At 45.4% G+C, this 18,747-nt stretch overlaps 1 protein-coding gene across 2 annotated transcripts; it reads right to left on the reverse strand.

Annotated features, from left to right (window-relative positions):
- Positions 1-1,560: 1,560 nt before the first annotated feature.
- NCDN (neurochondrin) lies at positions 1,561-18,664 on the reverse strand. Of its 2 annotated transcripts, none has more exons than XM_058196186.1 (8): positions 18,547-18,664; positions 11,788-11,892; positions 11,234-11,373; positions 9,914-10,888; positions 9,088-9,332; positions 6,968-7,192; positions 5,296-5,438; positions 1,561-2,868 (listed from the first exon to the last, which is right to left on the reverse strand). In XM_058196186.1, the coding sequence occupies exons 3-8, from the start codon at positions 11,357-11,359 to the stop codon at positions 2,432-2,434; spliced, it is 2,151 nt and encodes a 716-aa protein (XP_058052169.1). In that variant the 5' UTR covers positions 11,360-11,373; positions 11,788-11,892; positions 18,547-18,664; the 3' UTR covers positions 1,561-2,431. The 2 variants fall into 2 exon arrangements, with proteins under 2 accessions (XP_058052169.1, XP_058052170.1); XM_058196187.1 differs by having other exon boundaries at positions 11,788-11,887; positions 18,547-18,663.
- Between the last annotated feature and the right edge of the window lie 83 nt (positions 18,665-18,747).

An 18,747-nucleotide genomic window follows, 5' to 3' on the forward strand; every position in this document is an offset into this window, starting at 1 on the left:
TGCAAAAGGGGTCACACATGACTCCAGGACAACGCAATCGTCATAAATGTGAATCAGTTGTCCAAACATCCAAATGTAAACCACTGGGAGGCTGCAAGGGTCATTAAGTGTGAAAAATGGTCATTCAGTAACTTTTTTTCAGCGACATTGTTAACTTTGAACTGTCACTGAGTGAACTGTTGACTATCTGCGTTATGTCTGTTCGCACCCCCCCCCTCCCTTTGAGCTACAAATGGGATAAGACTCTAACAAACCCCTTGAAACTTTTCAAAAATCTGGAGTGGTGGCTCTGCAGACACATCTCCCCGGACGGACAAGAGAAAGACAGCCAGGCGCTCGTTAACAAGACAAACCACTTTTATTTACGGAACCGGAAAACACCAGGAGAACAAATCAAGGCCACAGCTTCACAGGCTGAACCATCCTCCAACTCAAGAACACGGCACTGCAATAGTTACCGGCTGCATGCAAGAGCTCACATGCTGAAGAACACAAAGAAGCAAACATCCACAATCCAAGAGAGTCTAAATCCCGCTTTGATCTATTGGCCCTAGGGAACCCATCTTGTTCTTTTAACACAGAGGTCTTCAAACCTGGCAGCTTTAAGACTTGGGGACTTCAATTCCCAGAATTCTCCAGCCAGCTATGGGAGTTGAAGTCCACAAGTCTTAAAGCTATGCTGGCTGGAGAATTCTGGGAGTTGAAGTCCACAAATCTTAAAGCTGCCAAGCTTGGGGACCTGTTAATAGGAAGGCTGCTTTGATCCTCTTTAGTGCCCAACCTCCCTCCCACCATATGGGTGGGGCAAGAGAAGGAGGGAAAAAACCTTCCCAAGACTGCTCACCGTTCCTTTGTAGGATGATTTCTTTAAAAACAAAACAAAACACTTCTTATCTTACTTTTCATTGATAAAACCAAGTCCCAAGCAAGGAAGGGACATAGATTTTCATGATTGTTCTTGGTTCAAATCAGTACTTTCCAAACCTGGCAACTTTTTAAGATGGAGTGGACTTCGACTCCCAGAATTTCCCCACCAATGCTGGCTGGGGAATTCTGGGAGTCGAAGTCCACTCCACCTTAAATGTTGTCAAGTTTGAAAAACACACGCAAGTTTTAAATTTTTGTAAGCTGCTGTGTGCAAGTTATTATTATTAGAAACATCCGAGAAAGCCTTCCCTCCCCATCCACCCACCCACCCCGTCCTGCCCCAACCCAAGCAAAATATAATTTGGCACCAGCTGCCTTTTGAGAAAAAGTATCATTCTTGGTCATTTGATTTTTTTTTTCCCTGCAGATTATTTTGGAAAGATTTGTACTATTCGAAATGGGATAGACATAATTACATTCAAATACAGGTGTGTCGCGTTTCCCCTCTTCCTTAAGAGGAAAGCTTCAACCGTGACAAGAGTCCTGAGACAAGAATTGGTTTGTTTTGGAGGCCTTTCCGCACTTAAAAGGAAATTCTTGGAGCCTATCCAAATATGACAGAGGTTTAGCAAAGGACACTTGGGGTTCAAACATTATGCCGAGGTCATCTTTTACATCTTCACGCTAGGAAAATTAAAAATAAAAATCCAGACTCCCTTTAGCATCTGTTGGATCTCTCTCCCAGAGAAGAATCTATCTCATTTCACAGTGCGTTAAAGAGTCAACGGAGCAGCACTAATGTGCATTGCAATACATTATGTTTGATGCTTTTTTTAAAAAAAAAATTTAACTGCCAGCAAGTTAAGACTTTTTGCTTCATATTACTCTACGAGATCACAGAGCGCTACAAAACATGCACGGAGACATCATTTCCCCCCCTTTTTTTCCTCTTCTTTTTAAATTGGTGGTCCCACTCTTCATGGAACTCCAAGCGATGAATATTTGGCACCTCTTCAACTATTTATTTATTCTCTTTCTTTAAAAAAGGGGGCTTTAAAGACTCCCCCACCCACCCCGCCAATACACACACACATATATACCTTGCCCCAATCTTTTAATGAACACCATGTTGGGGGCTGGATAGCTTAATCGTTGCCTGATCTTCATCATCAGCCCTATAATGGATTCTGAGTCGCTTTATGATAATCTTTAAACTTTGCAAAAGCTTGCCCCTCTGTGTGTGTGAATGTGTGTGTGTGTGTGTGTGTGTGTGTGTGTGTGTGATAGATCTGAGCTGCCTTGGGAGTCTTCTGCCACCTGGAAAGAAGGCAGAAAGACACCACCACCCCAATAAATAAATAAATAAATAAAATACAAAGAATGGCAAAGAAATAAACCAACCCCTATTACACGGTATAACTTTGTGCAAGCTACTAGGGAAGAAGAGAGGCTGGGCATACACTATCTCCCCCTACCACAGAGAGCTGCCCCCTGCAGGACACAGAAGGAAGCTGCGACTTCCGGGAGAATGCACCTTTCTCCCACCACCTCTTCCCGAGCACGCTCACTGCTCGGAGAGACACTGTTCTAAGGCGGCCATGCCATACAGACTGGCCAGCTCCAAACCCCGATGTTGCTGGATCCTCTCCAAGCATGGCTGGCTGGCTCTGGCCAGCTCCACCAAGACTCCCTGGTAAGCCCTCGTCACCTCCATATCCACGGAGGATGGGACGACGCGGCCCAGCAAGGCCAGGAGGTCCTGCAGCCAGCCAGAACGCAGGACGTCCTGGGGCAGCCACAGGAAGAGAGGCACGCAGCTAGCAAAGGCCTGCATCCCCAAAAACCACAACTCGCGGATGGCCGGCCAGGCGGCCTTGTAGGTGGGCGAAACGCCAAGGGTCACGATCCCCCCCTCGGTGCTGGCTTGGGCCATGTAAGCTTCGCCAAGGAAACGGATGGCAGCGTCGAAGAAGCTCTCTGCTTCAGGAGTCCCCTGGAGACCTGAGAGGGAAAATGCAAGAGGTGCATTAGATGGATCTAGAGCAGTCTTTCTCTCTCTCTCTCTTTTTTAAAATTTATAATATAAAATACAAAATAAAATAGTAGGAAAGTTAAGGAAGGGAAAAGTGTAGGAAAAAGCGGGGAAAGAAAGAAAAGGCACCGACTTTCGACTCCCTTTGGTGCAGTAGCATAAGATAATAACATCAAACCTCAACTTCTTACTTTTACACAATACTATAAACTAGCCACTTCTATAACAACAAGCCTATCTCTAATCGGTAAAACCGAAAATCAAAGTTTCATTTTTTTCCACCTCAAGCACAAAGTCCAGAAGTGGTTTTCAAGTAGAAAAAAAAAGTAATTATGTTTTTTTTTTCTTTAATCAGAGCAGCCAGTTTGGCCATCTCTGCTAACTCCATCAACTTCTGCAGCCATTCATTCATCCATCGTGGATGATGAAAAGTATCTTTTCATTTTTGTGCGTAAAGTAATCTTGCTGCCGTATAACATATATCCTATCAAAGTTCCACATTTTTTTTCCAAAATAGAAGTTTCTGGTTTTATCTTTATATTCACTTTGAGAATCTTCTGTATTAGGATGGGAATCCTACTCCAATTTTTCTTTGCTTTGTCACAGATCCACCATAAGTGGTAAAAGGTTCCTTCTTTACTTTAACACTTCCAACATTCATTTGTATCTCAACCTTGGCAGCTTTCAGATGTGTGGACTTCAACTCCCAGAATTCCCCAGCCAGTATGGGAGTTGGATTCCATACATCGGAAAGTGATCCTGTTTGGGAAAAGCATCTCTTGGATTTAAGACATAATTAATTAGGGGCAAAACAAAAACAGTATTTTTGTCGGAATTAGGGAAGGGCAAAAAGCTAGAGCCATCTGGCTTCAGTCCCAATCTCCCTCCTGAATTGGTCAGTCTGAACCTTCTGGAAATAACTAGCACGCCTCATTCTGGAACATCGTTATTTTTTTATTTTTTATTTTTTGCTCTAGATCATCTACTTCCATCAATGTGGAAATCACCTTTTGAAATAATCAGGTGATTCTAGTCTGGGGGGAAAAATGTGGGAAACAATGCTGTTCCAGCACAATCTTTTTTTGCTCATTTTTAGCCTTCACTCTGATCTCCAGAGAAGGGTCTCCAACCTTGGCAACTTTTAAGACTTGTGGACTTTCAACTCCCAGAGTTCCTCAGCCAGCAAAGCTCTGGGAGTTGAAGTCCACAAGTCTTAAAGTTGCCAAGGTTGGAGACCCATGCTCCAGAGCATTGTGGGGGGGAAAGGCAAGGTTGGAGAAAATAAAGGATTTGAAATAAGAACATCCCCCAATTAAAATCTGGATGGCTTGGAGGACTTTGGATCCTTTGCTATCCAAGGCAGAGAAATAGTTTGCTCTTCCTGCTTCGGTAAAATACTTCCTGGATCTTGGTTGGCTTCCTTTCCACAGCACTGAATAAGAGTGTTGAAAGGGGCCTTGGAGGTCTTCTAAATCCAGCCCTCTGCTCAAGCAGGAAACCCTATTCCACTTCAGACAAATAGCTGTCTAATCTCTTCTTAAAAGGGAAGAACACTAAGCACTTTGCTTGCACGAAGGCAAATTATCAATCAATTCCCAGTTTGGGATGGGAGGGGGGGGGCGGACCCAGAAGGCACCATGGAAGCATATAAGCGGAATTTCTTCACCCCTCGGCACCCCCCTCATTAATAAACCTGAACCTGGAACCAAGAGGAGTTCAAACCGCTCTGCAAGTAGTCCTCAACTTACGACTACCATCGGAACCAGATATTTCCATCACAAAGCAAGGCAGTTGTTAAGTGAGTCACAGCTGATTTTACAACTTTTTTTGCACCTGGTTGTTAAGCAATTCACGGCAGCTCTTAAAAGTCCTTAAGCAAATTTGACATCCCGCATTGACTTTGTTTGCTGGAAGCCAGCTGGGCGGGGATCACCTGACTCTAGGATGCTATAACTGTCATAAATACAATCCAGTTGGCCAAGTGCCTGTACTGTATTTTTTTTTTCATGTGACCATGAGGATGCTGCAGTGGTTGTAAATGTAAAGACCAATCATAAGTCACCTTTTCTACCTTTTAACCTTAAATAGACACTAAATGAATGCCTGTAAGTCAAGGTCTACCTGTAGAGATGTACAGTTGTTATTTGCTGTAAGGAAAAATGCAGAACACTGTTTAATATGAAATCTGGGGCAGCACTCTTCTTGGCACTGCCTTGGTGATCTACGCACTATTTTAAATACAAGGAATGTGTATTGGTTATGCAAGTACCCACCCACATTAATGGGAGCCCAGCCAACTAAGCACTGAAACAAGATCAACACCACCATGGCTTTGGTCCCCTCTCGGCTTCAAATGATTTAGTTCTGTCAATAGAACCGGAGGCACCACCACTTGCCTGGATAAGCGAACAGTTTCCGGGCCATCATTAGCCCCAGCGTGGCCAGGTTGGCACTCAAAATGAGATGTTCTCTCTGTGGCAGCAGAGACGAAAGAGATTTCAGCACCGTGTCCATCAAGGCTGAGAAACAATCTTCTCGGCTGTGGAAGGGGAGAGCGGAAGAGGGGATTGTTTTCTGAGTTATTTGCAATTCCTCCTTCTTGCGCGATATTCTTAGGACTTCTAAATTTTGCTCTCTGCTTCCGCAGCGCTAGGGGGACTTGATGAAGAGGTTAAAATAAAATAAAATAAAAAGACAGGCCCAAAGCCAGTTCTTGCTGGCTGTAAAATCTTGGGTTGGTTTTTCATGCTTTTTATTTTATCTTTATATTGAGATCCTACCTAATTCTGGACCGCACATAGATCAACTCATGCCAAGAGTGATACGGGAAAAACACGAAGATGGGTTTTTAGAAGCAACCAAATACATCGGCGTTTCCCTTGAGAGGCCACATTTCAATAGAATCTCACAAAGTCAAACACTTCCAGGGGAAAACCACCAGGATACAAGGGTTGGGGTGGAGACCAGGTTCTATAAAAGACAGGGCAGTTATGGGCAGGCATGATGAGCCTTCAAATGCTTTAAAGATGTTAAAGGCCATCATGCAGAATACAGAATAACAAAATTGGAAGGGACCTTGGAGGTCTTCTAGTTTAACCCCTCTGCCTGAGCAGGAGACCCTGTAACCTTTCCAGACAAATGGCTGTCCAGTCTCTTCTTAAAAACCTCCAGTGTTGGAGTATTCACAACTTCTGGAGGCAAGTCATTCCACTGATTAATTGATCTCACTGTTGGGAAATTTCTTTTTAGTTCTGGGTTGCTTCTCTCCTTGATCAGTTTCCATCTATTGCTTCTTGTTCTACCCTCAGGTGCTTTGAAGAATAGGTTACCCCCCCCCTTCTTTGTGGCTGCCCCTCAAGTACTGGAAGGCTGCTATCATGTCACCTCTAATCCTTCTCTTTGTTAGTCTAGAAATACCCAATTCCTGGAACTGTTCATCATAGTTTCTGTCTCCAGACCCCCAATAACCTCTGTTGCTCTTCGTGGCACTCTTTCTAATTTCTTCCCATTGTTAAGAGCTGTTTGGCCCCACAACAAATTACCCATCAGGGCATTCCCCCTTTCACTGGAAATATTCAAAGCAGCTATCTGTCAGGACTAACCAATTCTGCAGTCCAGATCTTTTTCTAGGCAAGGAGTTGGACAGGTTGAGCTCAATGTTCTCTCCTAGCCTACGATTCTATGCATGGGGATGGAGGTGTTTACAGGAACACGTCCAGATGCTTTCAGTGCAAAGAGAGTTGATGGGGCTTGCAGAACTGCCTGCTGTCAGAAACCCTGCAAAACCTCAGCCCCAAACACAGAGTTTCATAATCACAGCAGCCGAATGTGCTACAAATGCTTTTTAGATCTCTGTGTTCAATGTGCAAAGATCGCTAAGAGCAGCCCAGGCACATGGGGAGTCGTGTGCCCACTTAGCTCTCTCGCTCTCTCACGGATTGCTGGCAAACGCCTACACAGGAGCAATTAGCATCAACTCCCTGCAGAGTGCTTCGCTTAAGCAACAAACCGAAGCAGACCTTTCTAACAAGGAAAGGAGTTGCTTACACCTCCACCTACATACATTACCTGATTAGATCGGGAGCGGTGACAACGAAATTCAGGAAAATCTCGCAGGAGGTTTGAAGGCTGGCTTCAATAACTTTTGAAGCGGACTGGGATTCGGTGTTCGAAACAAACATCTCCCAACGGTGCAGGAAATATTGGCACAAGAGAACCGGTGCCCCCTCCGAAATTAGGATCTCACGAGGACGATCTTCAGCAGTCAGGTGGCTCAAACCAGGCAACAGGAATCTAGAAGGGGAAATACAAGGCCCTGGAAGTGAATTTAAAGCCAGAGGGTTTTGAATTAATTGTTCAATCCAAAAGCCTGCAAACAGCCTTCCAAATGGACTTTCATTCTGGATTGAAAGGCAAAGCTAAAGGACCTTGGGAATGTTTCAAAGCAAGGTGTGTTGGTAACCTGCTCAGTCAAATGATGGTACCTACATCTTAGGGGTTTGAGGATAATACAGTACTGGGGAATTTCTCAGTTGCAACAGAACAGAAAACTAGGAGGAGCTGAAATTAAACCAATCCAAAGTTAGTGAAGTAATTACAGACATGGTTTTTCCAATCCAGCTCTTAGCAGAGTGCTGGTGAGACAGCAGGAAATTATATGGAGGGTACAGAAATAAATGCAGGACCTTTTCTTTATATGTGGGTCTAGCATCATCATTACAAATTGCTACACAATCCTCTTGAGGTTTGCTGCCTTTACAATACAACCACTGCTAGTGATTACAAGCTGTTACAGTTAACAGAAGCAAGTCTATTAGATCTCTTAAAACACACTGTTTCTCAATCTTGGCAGCTTTTAGTTGTGTGGACTTCAACTCCCAGAATCCCATAGCCAAACTTGCTGCCGTAACACAAGGAGCCTGATAGCTTAGTATGAAGAAATTATTAAGCAATGCTCTGAATGTTTTGCAAAACAAAATTAAGCCAATGACAGGGAGTATTGGAAGGTAGAGGGGCAAGTAATCCTCATCCTACCTTCAGAAGAGGAACCAGGCACACAGACTTTAGTTGCGACATTAATAGAAAGAAGACTCTCCATAAAACTCAACATCAGCATGACCATCTGCCCTGGGATTGGATGAGAAATCTGAGTACTGGACATACAAAATTGAACATCCAATACAATATCCATCCAATGCCAGAGCCAGAATCCCATGAGATTCAAGCAAATGACTTGTCAATGTAAAAGGCAGCCCTGTCTCTTCCATGGAGGACAGCCAAATCTCTCAGATCACCACTCTGGGCATCCTGCAAAGCACAGGATGGTCCCAGGCCAAGACAAAGCAAATCATCCATAATTAACATTCTAGAACAGGGGTTTCCAACCTTGGTCCCTTTTAAGACTTGTGGACTTCAACTCCCAGAGTTCTTCAGCCACCTGGCTGAGGAACTCTGGGAGTTGAAGTCCACAAGTCTTAAAGGGACCAAGGTTGGAGACCCCTGTTCTAAAAAGAAACTTCACTTTACTCTCCTCAAGAAGCAAACCTTTGTTTTTGAAAACTTTGCAGCTTTGTCATGCTATAATCAAGGGTGCAACTGAGGCTGGGAGGTTGTAAGTTTACCCTGCAAATTTGAACCAGGGTCTTTTCTGCTTTTCACAGATGATCCATTTGATCTTCAAATGCAAACCAGAACTGCAGGCAGTCCTCAACTTCCACGGGGTGATGCGATCCCCGTTTGCGACCTTCTGGCAAGCAAAGTCAATGGGGAATCCAGATACACTTAACCACCGTGTTAATAACTCAATAACTGCAGTGATTCACTTAAGATCTGGGGCAAGAAAGTTCATAAAAAGGGGCAAAATTCACTTAACAACTGTCTCACTTAGCTCAATTGTGGTTCTAAGTCAAGAAATTTCAATTCTGACTCTGGGAACAAGGGGTTCGTGAGCCAAAAAGACAGGAAGTGTATTGATCTGTTGGAGCACGGGTCTCCAACCTTGGCGACTTTAAGACTTGTGGACTTCAACTCCCAGAATTCCTCAGCCAGCAAAGCTTATGAAGCACAACTGGCTGAGGAATTCTGGGAGTTGAAGTCCACAAGTCTTAAAGTTGCCAAGGCTGGAGACCCCTATGTTGGAGAGAAATCCTAACAATTCTTGTATTTCAGCAACCAATAGTATTTTTCACCTCAGAGCATCTCCCCGCCAAAGAGGCTCCGGGATGGGGCCTTGTCCGGCCTGCTCCTTTTCAGACTGTGAAGCGCTTCGCCGGCTTCTCCTCTCTTCTTCGAACTGCACCTTGGCGTAATAAATGAGGAACGGGAGGAGGTCGCAAATCTCCTGCTTGAGGAAAGAGGTCTCCTCAGCCAGCCACGCGCCCAGGATTCGAACAGAGGCAAAGATGAAAGGATCCTCCAGCTTCTTCTGTCCAACCTGAGTAAGAGAAGAAGAAAAAAAACACACCTCCAAATCCCAGGTTGACAAGGCAGGAAAGGGCTTGAGGCAAGAGGCGTTGCAAAGCTGAATCACGAGGAAGGCCGCCTCGAGGAGGGTGAAACAGCTGGAACCTGTTGGACCATAAATGTCAGACCTGCCCCAACTTAGGTCTTTGGGAAAGAAGTGACAGGTTCTTTTACTAAAGTTAAGTGGTTGCAGCGAATGTTTTCTTGAATGGGCAGCTCAGGCACTCAGCTGAGAAAAACAACTGAACTTTCTCCACTCTTCTTTTTTTAACTAAAGTGATTTTTCAGGACCCAAATGGCTCCTAACTGACCACTCAACTGAAACCGAAGTCCTAGCGGCACACATTTGGGAAGAACTGGCAAGGAATGTCACTTAAAATTCCCCTTCCGACTCAGTCCTGTGATCTATTTCTCTTGTATGCTAAACTTTTTACATGCCAGAATGGCCTCATGTAGATCAGGCGCACCTTAGTAATCTGACCCACTTCCCAGCCTCAACCTCCCATCTTAAAAGGATAATTAACCGCCCCATTCAACAGGCTCTTCTCTTACCTGTCTCAGGTAATGTATGACCGCCCCCAAAGCTTCCTCCAGGATCCCCACCAGCTGCACTTTCTGCGTCTCTTGCAGGAGAGAGCCTTTCTCTCGGGTACACTCCACAATGGCCAGCTCCATCAGGATGTAGCAGGCAGCCATCAGTTCCCGCTTCTTATCCACTTCCGTCAGATCCAGCTCCTCTAAGGTCAAGCGGACTTCCACACAAGCCAAGTTGACCAAGAGGGCAAAAAATTTGCTGCCGGAGCTGCCGGCTGGGATCCAGGCTGAGCTGCAGGCTTGGGAGAGGCAGGCCGAAAGCTTCAAGGCAGGGTCTCGCTGGGAGGCGCTTAGCTTGCTCGTTAAGATGCTCGACAGGCCTCGGTAGAGGGGCAAGAGACATTCGGAGCCCGGGGGGAGAAGGGGAGGCACAAAGCGGGCCAGCACTTCGCACAGCTGGAATTTGGTCATGTCTTCGGCCTTCTGGAACTCCGCACTGAGGACAGTAAGCACGCCCATGAGGTCAGTAGTAGCTCTCTGCCAACACTTGGTTTCTGCCGACGTCAGGAGCCCCACCAGCAGCTGAAGGGCCTGATCGTAGCCGTAGCTGTGGTTCACGTAGGCCTGGCAGAGGGCGGAGAGGGCACCTCTGTTGATCAACTCTCTGGGGCCCTTGGGGGTAGCCAAGACGGCTCTGAGGCATTGGTAGGCATCATCAATCATGGCGCTGTAAGAAGCATCTCTAGTCTTGGCTGAAACCACGTCGCTGAAAATGGGGATTTTGTTCAGCATCTGCGGATGCCGGGCTAAATCTGGATCGGTGCAGAAGCAGGCTAGCAGAGTGAGACCCAGGGCTTGGAAAGTGTGCTGGGGGCAGCCCTCAGGGGGATCCTTGGAAGTCAGAAGTCGGTTTGGGAATGTGAAGCCGACAGCATCGAAAATCCTTCGACGGGCTTTGGAATTGATTTCTCCTGCTTTGATCGCTTTGGTCACCTGAAAAAAAGTAGCAGAAGGTATCAAAGGAAGCGGGGGGGGGGGAGGATTCTAGGTCTTTGCCAGGGCTAAGAGGTGAATTAGATAACCCTCTCTGCTCATGCTGTCCATCTTTGATTTATATGAGAAGATTAAACTCTATAATTCAATAAATGACCTAAATAACATTAAAAAACTGCTAGACCTATCATCATCATCATCATCACTACCACATTTTACAGGTGGGATCCAGGTGAGTTTGTCTCTTAGATAGTTAGCCAATTACTAATAAATAGCTAAAACAAATGAGGATTTCCTTCCTCCCTTCCTCCCTCCCTCCCTCCATCTACCAGGTCAGGGACTTACCAGGAGCAGAGCTGCAAATTGTTCGCTATCATTGCTTGCATCGCGAAATACATTTAGGCATCTCTCCAGGGTACAATTCTTGCTGCTCTCACCATCATCAACAGCAGTTCCCGAGTTTGAGGCCATGGTGCCAACGTTGACTGTCAAAAAAAAAAAAAAAAAAGGAATAACTCAGAAAGACAGACAGAGAGGCTCCACTCCAAAGTAATACTAGAAAATCAAAGCATGAATCTGGCTTTCCTTCTCAGGAAGGAACTAAGTGCCAACTGAAAGTGGCCCTTTTTATCTCCTGGGATGGCCATCAAACCAACATCAAGTTTGGCCCAGCTATTATCAGGAGAAGGAGCAGCTGCAGGCAGCTTGCCTCTTCCATCCTGCCAGAAAGAACACTTAGCTCCAACAACCCACAATCCTACTACTCAAAGTAAAGAGCACTTTGGTCTCTCACCCATCTGCCAAAGGAACAAGAACTGTCAATTGTTAATTAAGGAACAACAGAAGCAAAAGCGGGGCAGCCCACCCCAAATTGCCTTAAACAACAACTTATCGCTCACCACTATATCCGGCTTTGAAGAATTGCTCTTTTCCTCCTTCTTCCTTTTAGACTTTTGCTTGCAGGCCTGATGGTAGAGGTTTTCTCTCTTTTGATGTGAGCTGCTCTGGAAAACAATGGCCTCGTGTTTAAAAACAACACCACCACAATGACAAAAGAATTTTGGGTTATCAGACTTGAGTGTGCGTGCTCGTGCACGCTGTCCATTCAATAGAGATGGCCAGCCTTCAGGGTGGAGTCCACAAATAGATCTGGGGACCTGCAGATCGTGCAGACAGATTTATGTTAGGGATTAAGGAACATGATGGCACTATTTGTTTGCAATGTGAACTGAAGGTGAAGGACCGGTCTTTTGTCATGTCACAATGCTTTCTGGATCACCTACACATTGCCAGCTCATCAGACCTCTGCAGGGGGGGTGGCCTAGTTAAACTGTCCAGTGTCTACTCCCTGCCCCCACCCCCACCCGGGATTTCAGAGGTCTCAACAGTTTCCCAGCACTCTTGAAGGCAGCTCCATGCCCCTCACCAAGCTCTAGAACAGGGGTCTCCAACCTTGGCAACTTTAAGACTTGTGGACTTCAACTCCCAGGGTTGAAGCAAAGCTGGCTGAGGAATTCTGGGAGTTGAAGTCCACAAATCTTAAAGTTGCCAAGGTTGGAGACCCCTGCTCTGGAAGATGGTGCTGGCAAGAGCAGAAGATAAGGATTGCTCCTTGCAGATCCCTGTCAATTCCTTGGTTTACTGAGGAATTGCAGTGAGGGTGGACAAAACCAGAGTAAATCTGATGGCTCATGGGTGCATGTCCACATTTGTGAATGCACCATAAAAATTGTGGAGGTTTTAAACTTCCTGGGCCTGCAGAGTTTTATCCAATGACTCCGTTGTTCAGCCTCTGATTTTGGGAGGCTGCTGTGACATATTTACAAATTATTTTGGCAGATAAAATTGCTTGTATTCTTCTCAGCCGGTTTCCTCTTGGAAAGAATCTTGGCAAAAGGTTCTGGCAAGGGATTCTTTAGAGCCTGTGCAGACCAAGGATGTGGAATGGGACTGTGGCAATAGAAGTTCTGCCACCTGCAAGTTTGACTCGTGATCCAACTGGACTGTTCATGCAGCCGGACGGGGCATGTAGAGTTGGTTTTCATGAAAATTAGGGAAACATGTGAAGGAGGTGAAAAGACCAAAGAGATTGAGTGCCTTCTGTGTCTTGGCCGGCAAAAACTTTTAGAAGTTGAAGAAAGACATGGAGAAAGATAAAAGGGAGGGAGGTGCAATCAGTCCTATTGCTATAACTTTCCAATAAAAGTAGCATTGACCTACATGGCATTGCTTTCCTAGTTTAGTCTTCCTTAAAGGGCTGACAGGAAGGCCACCTATGAATTGGAAAGAAGATTCCCATCCTCATTTATTAAGGTTGAGTTTCTTTGTGGGTGTTTTTAAACCAGGAAGCTCTGGGCACCATGACTCATGCCCTTCTCTCCATGCAGGAAGACCAAGAATGGTATTCACTTATCTTCGCTACCAGTTCGCAAATGGGAGAGTGCGCATGTGCACTCACACCACCTCTGCGCACACGCAGGACCTTCTGCGCATGCGCAGAGCATCAAAAATGGGATGTGATGACGTCCAGGTAGAGTCTCCCGCAGCCGCTGCTACCGGTTCGCTCAAACCGGATAGAACCGGCTGAATAGCATCACTGAGGTAGACAACTGTAACATGCTCTATGTAGGACCACCTTTGAAGGTAACTCAGATGCTTCAGCTAGCAGCTTGGTCTGTTAATTGGAGGGAGTAGATTCAGCCGTGTAAATTTGTTATGCTGCACTGGTTATTGGTTTACTTCTGGGTCCCGTTCTAATTACTGGTGACCGTCTTTAAAGCTTGTCACAAATTGACGCTTGCAGGACTGTTTCTTGCCCTTGCTTGACGCTTGCAGGACTCCCTCTTGCCCTTTAAAGGAGGACTTGTTGTCAGGCCCAAGCCCAGAGAAGAGACAGTGAGAATCCAGTTGAGTCCGATCTTTTATTTATTTACAGCTAGTAGACAGAATCTTGCCAAACTAAAGCTATCGCTTTGTAAGCTATTAGATATATCCTGACAGATTCTAGGATGTGGCTATCCTGAGCTCCTTTCCCCTTCTCCCATCCAACTCCAGGCTGCACAGTCTCTTCATCTGAGTCTCTTTCTGGGAAAACTCTTGAGTTGGTCAAATCCTCCCCCTTTGCTGCTGTAGTTGTGCATATTCCATCACACAAGTGGAAGGTTCCCACCTAAATGAATGTGTGGTGGGAAGTGGTAAGATACTTTCTCCGTGGCTTCCTTCATTTTCTATAAGTTCTTGCCTGCCAAGACACAGAAGGCACCCAACCTCTTGGTCTTTCAGAAGCCACTAACAATCTTACTATTCCACAGGGCACTTGGACACCAAAGGCAAAATGGCTGCCTTCTGTTGCTTAAATAAGAGTCATGTAATGTTTGTGTGTTACTTTTTCATTGGGCTGTAAAAGTGCCTTGGCTTCTCAGAAGTGGATGGTCTTTAAATATTTATATATAAATAAATATTTATATACTCAGGAAACCAGGAATTTATCAAAAGCAGCAGAATGTGGCTATTCAGAAAATCTGTTCCTGTTTTCCCCCCCAAATTGTTATTTTCCGGCAAACTAATCCAGGAAGAATAATTGGGGAGTGGGGAGGAAGAGAAAGAGCTTTTCAATTGGTTCTATTGTTAGACAACCATGAGTCATAAACTTTTGCACTGGCTGCAAGACACCCTGATCTGCCACTTCTGATCTTCTGCCTATTCCTCACCTAGAAATGTCTGCAAAACATTGTTAAAAATGATGTTCTAGGTGAACCATTGAACAGTGTAATAAAACCAACCTAAGGTTTAAGAATTGTCATCACTGCTACATAGAATTCTGATTCTACTTCATTTCCCTTTACATATAAAATATTGCCAATATATTGGGCCTTAGCCACTATAATGTCCTCAGAACAAGTTGATTTACAGTCAAACACAATTTGGAAAATTGCAAAATACAGCAATATACAGTTGCAATAAACTGTTTTATTTCAGACATTTGAGTGACACTGTTGGCTGATAAGGTGGAAAACTAAGTTAACATTTAAGACAAAATAATGTTTTAACATAGCTCAAATGAGGAATGAAGCTGTGCACAATGTCTACTGAAACATAAAAATGTTCTTATTTAAGTCCTTCTTTCCTCTTTTGCTTCTCTCAACCTTGCTGTAGTGCACGCTATAAAATGTTCTACAATGTATAATGGTTCTGCAGCGTATTTCACAGCAGACCAACTAAAATAGAAAGAGCTCCCTTAAGAACGGAGCGGGGAAGAGAAGATGTGGAAGCTCACGAAGGGGAGATCCAGCCTAGAAATAAGGAGGAATTTCATGACAGTGAGAACTATTAAGCAGCGGAACAGTTTGCCCCCTGGAGTTGTGACTGCTCCATCACTGGAGGTTTTCAAAAGATTCGACAATCATTCCAAGTGGTATGAGGACTCCTGCCTTGGGTGGAGGGTTGGACTAGAAGACCTCCAAGGTCCCTTCCAACCCTGTAATTTTATGAATGAAATTTGTGAAATATAGCTTTAAAACACTGGAGAGACAATATTAGATATGCTACCTTGCTATCTCAGGGAAAGACTGAATGTAAGTCTAAGCCATAACGAATCAACATTATTATTAAAGCATAAAACCGTAAATAGACAAGAAAGGAAATCTTTTGGTCTTTTTATCGTTGCTAGCCTAATGACAAATTTGGAATGTAAAACTCCAGCCCATTTTAAAATAGGTTTTTGCCCTTGGAAGATGGAAATGTTGTTATTTATTCAATCCAGGTGTGAGAGCACGCGCACTTTATTCTTGGATGCTTCTAATTGAAAAGAATGGGAACAAATAAGCCTGTGACACATTAAGAGATGATAAAAATATCCAGGACTTCATCCGTGCAGAAAGATGACAATAGTAGCTCTGGCCTCAGCTCTCTACCGTGAGAAAACCCAGAAATGTAGGCTCTTTTAAATTCAGGTCTTCCTGACTGGAAAAATATCAATGCCTGGCAGCTCCTAGGCTGACAAAATGCGAAGAAATAAACACCAACATTATTATTCTAACACCTGAATCCAGATTCTGGCGAGAAGGATGGCTTCTAACAAGGATGGAGAGAGTAATTAAGGCAGAAAGTCTTCCATCCATGGCCAGAATCAAACCCAGATTCAGACCGGAGCTGCTGAAGATATATAACCTTGGACCATCCTGTTCTAATTAGGTTGCTTCGGAACCAATAGAACATGCTTGTATCATGTAATTAAAGGCATCTCCAGATGTGCCCAAGTCACAGCACATCTGTTAGAACTGCAGTGGTGATCAATTGGATTTTAGGTGCAATTCAAGATGCTGGTTTTCACCTTTAGAGCTGTACATGTACATGGCTGGCATGTTTACAGAGTCATTTTCTTCCAGCTATTTGCAAGGAAGTAGGGAGACCCCATCCTTGAAGGACCAGAGATCTTTTTATGCAAGTGTCCCCCCCTTCCCAATTTGGAACAGTGCTTTATCTGAGGTCAGGTCAGCACCAACCCTATCTGCTGCTCAGGAAAGTCATCATCATCTATTCTGGAGAGCCTTTGAAGATTTATGATATGGCATGTTTGTTCCTTGCAGCAGGCAATTGTTACGGCTATGAATGTTTGACTTGGTGCCTTAATGGCAAGCAAGATTGATTGTTATTAGGTTAATGTTTTTTCCTGGTGTTTTTTTCTCTCTATATTTTCTATAATTTTGTATAATTTCTAAGCCACTTAGAGCCTTCTTGGAACTGATCAGCATATAAATTGCAGTAATAAATTAATAAGTATGTCTTCTCTCTTTGTATTTAGTGGATTTTTACTCTTCTTTAAAGGAAGCTCTCAGAAGGCAAATGTTTTAAAAACAAAAATATTCAATACAAGCAAAATCATACATACATACACACGTACATATAACAGGGTCAACAGTAAGAACAATTATGTGTTTTGGGAAAAGTATTTAAGAAACACATAGAAAAATAGAACAAGCAGAATGTCACAAACCATCACAAAGAGTTGCTGTCCATGGTACTAATGTTTCTGATCAGATTTTTAGTGGGCTAAGAGGAAGCTGGTCTGAGATCCATGTTAGGGACTGGACCATTCAAGTAAGAACAACCCAGGAGTAATTTTATAGTTTACATCCAGCTCGACTGCAAAAAAAATTTCCTTTGTGCAGAGCCTCAGCTCACTTTTCCTGATAGTTGCTCTGCAGAGCAGTCAAAAATGGGTTGCTGGTTTACTGTTGGTAAGGGCTGAAAAAAAAACCCAGCAATTTGTACCAAGTGGCTTGGAAGACGCCTCAGTAATGATTGTTACGAGCAACAAACTAGCAATTGTGTTTTAACCTACTCATATAACCACAGCTTATAGTTCAGTGGATCGTTACAAATAGGTTAATAATGGTTAGATTAACTACAGGCAAGCCTGCAAAGAGAGAAAAAAACCATCCTTTTCTTCCAGCATCTCTATGCAAAACCACTGCATTCCCATTGTTCACCCAGCAGGCAATCAGGGATCTTAAACAGATTTGCCTGCTGGGAGGCTGCTCTTCCTTTACTCAGTGACCCTAATTAAAACCACCAAATTTTTCGCAGCAGGAATGCAGCTAATTGCAATTAGGTTGCAGGAGAAACAAAAGCCTGGTTGCTCCCTTTTCTCTTCCAGTTATGATCTGAGGTGTGGGGGGGGGAGGCTTGATGGTTATCAGTGGCGCAAGCAGATTCCTAAATGCTGTTGCAGGCAGAAGCTCGTGCAATCCAAGAACCTGACCCATCACGGCATGCTGCAAGGGTTAGCCACCCACCCTTCCAAGCAGCCTTCTTTCACCTTGGCAACCAGTCCCCAGGAGCCCACCTTGCAGAGCCCACCACCCGGACACCCAAACCAGCCCCACAGATGTCCAGCAGGGATTTAACCGCTGTCAAAACTGATGCCAACAAGAGGCAGCCAAAAGCTGGATCGTTGCCGCTAAGGGAAAACTCTGCCTAAGAAGCAGAGGAGCTTTTTTGGGGGCGGGGGGGGAGGGAACTGTCCCTCTGAAACACAGCTGAACCCCCCCCTTCCCCTCGGAGACATCATCCAGCGTTTGAAAGGACAGCACGAATCCACCGCAAAACTCTTTCTATCCAATACAACCACCTGGAGGGGACGGGGACGGGGGGGGGGATTTCAGATTTTCCCACGCCCGCCACGCAGCAAAAAGGGAAATCGACACAGTTGCACAGTACTCGCTGTCCGTCCGTCCCCCCCCCAGGTGACGGGACGGGACGGTCGCTGTCTCTCCATCCGCCACCACCACCATCCCCCGACCGCGTGGCGGGGGGGGGGCGGATGGAAGGGGATTGCAAAGGTGGGGGGGGGCTCCCCAGCCCCAGCACGCCTTCTCTAACTGCGACATCGGGCGGGAGAGGCCACATTCTTCCACCACCACCACCCCCTCCCCGAAATGCGCCGCGCCAAACGGCGTGCGCGAGACTATTAAGGGCGCCCTTTGGGAGGCTCAGCCCCTCCCCGCCCCTGGCTGTCCAATTTGAGGGAGGGGGCTGCTGGCCTGGCCTGGGGTCCCGTTTCCCCCTCTCGCCCCCCCCCCGCCCCGCCGCCTTCGGGCTCCTTTCCTGCCTTGACTCTGCCTTCCGAATGGCCGCTCGTTGTTTCCCTTCATTACCTCCCAGCCGACAGCGTGCTTCTCCTCCGGCTCTCCCGGATGGCATCTGCCAGGAGCGAGCGCGCGCGCCGAAGGACCGTCTGCCGCTCTCTCCAACGCAACGCCTGTCGGCTTTCCCTCTCCACCCCCACCCCTCCCTTCCCGCCTCACCTCTACTCGGCTTTCTCTCTCTCTCTCTCTCGTTAGCCAATTCCTTGACGG

The sequence above is a fragment of the Ahaetulla prasina genome, chromosome 10 (assembly GCF_028640845.1).
Source record: "Ahaetulla prasina isolate Xishuangbanna chromosome 10, ASM2864084v1, whole genome shotgun sequence".
Lineage (NCBI taxonomy): Eukaryota > Metazoa > Chordata > Lepidosauria > Squamata > Colubridae > Ahaetulla > Ahaetulla prasina.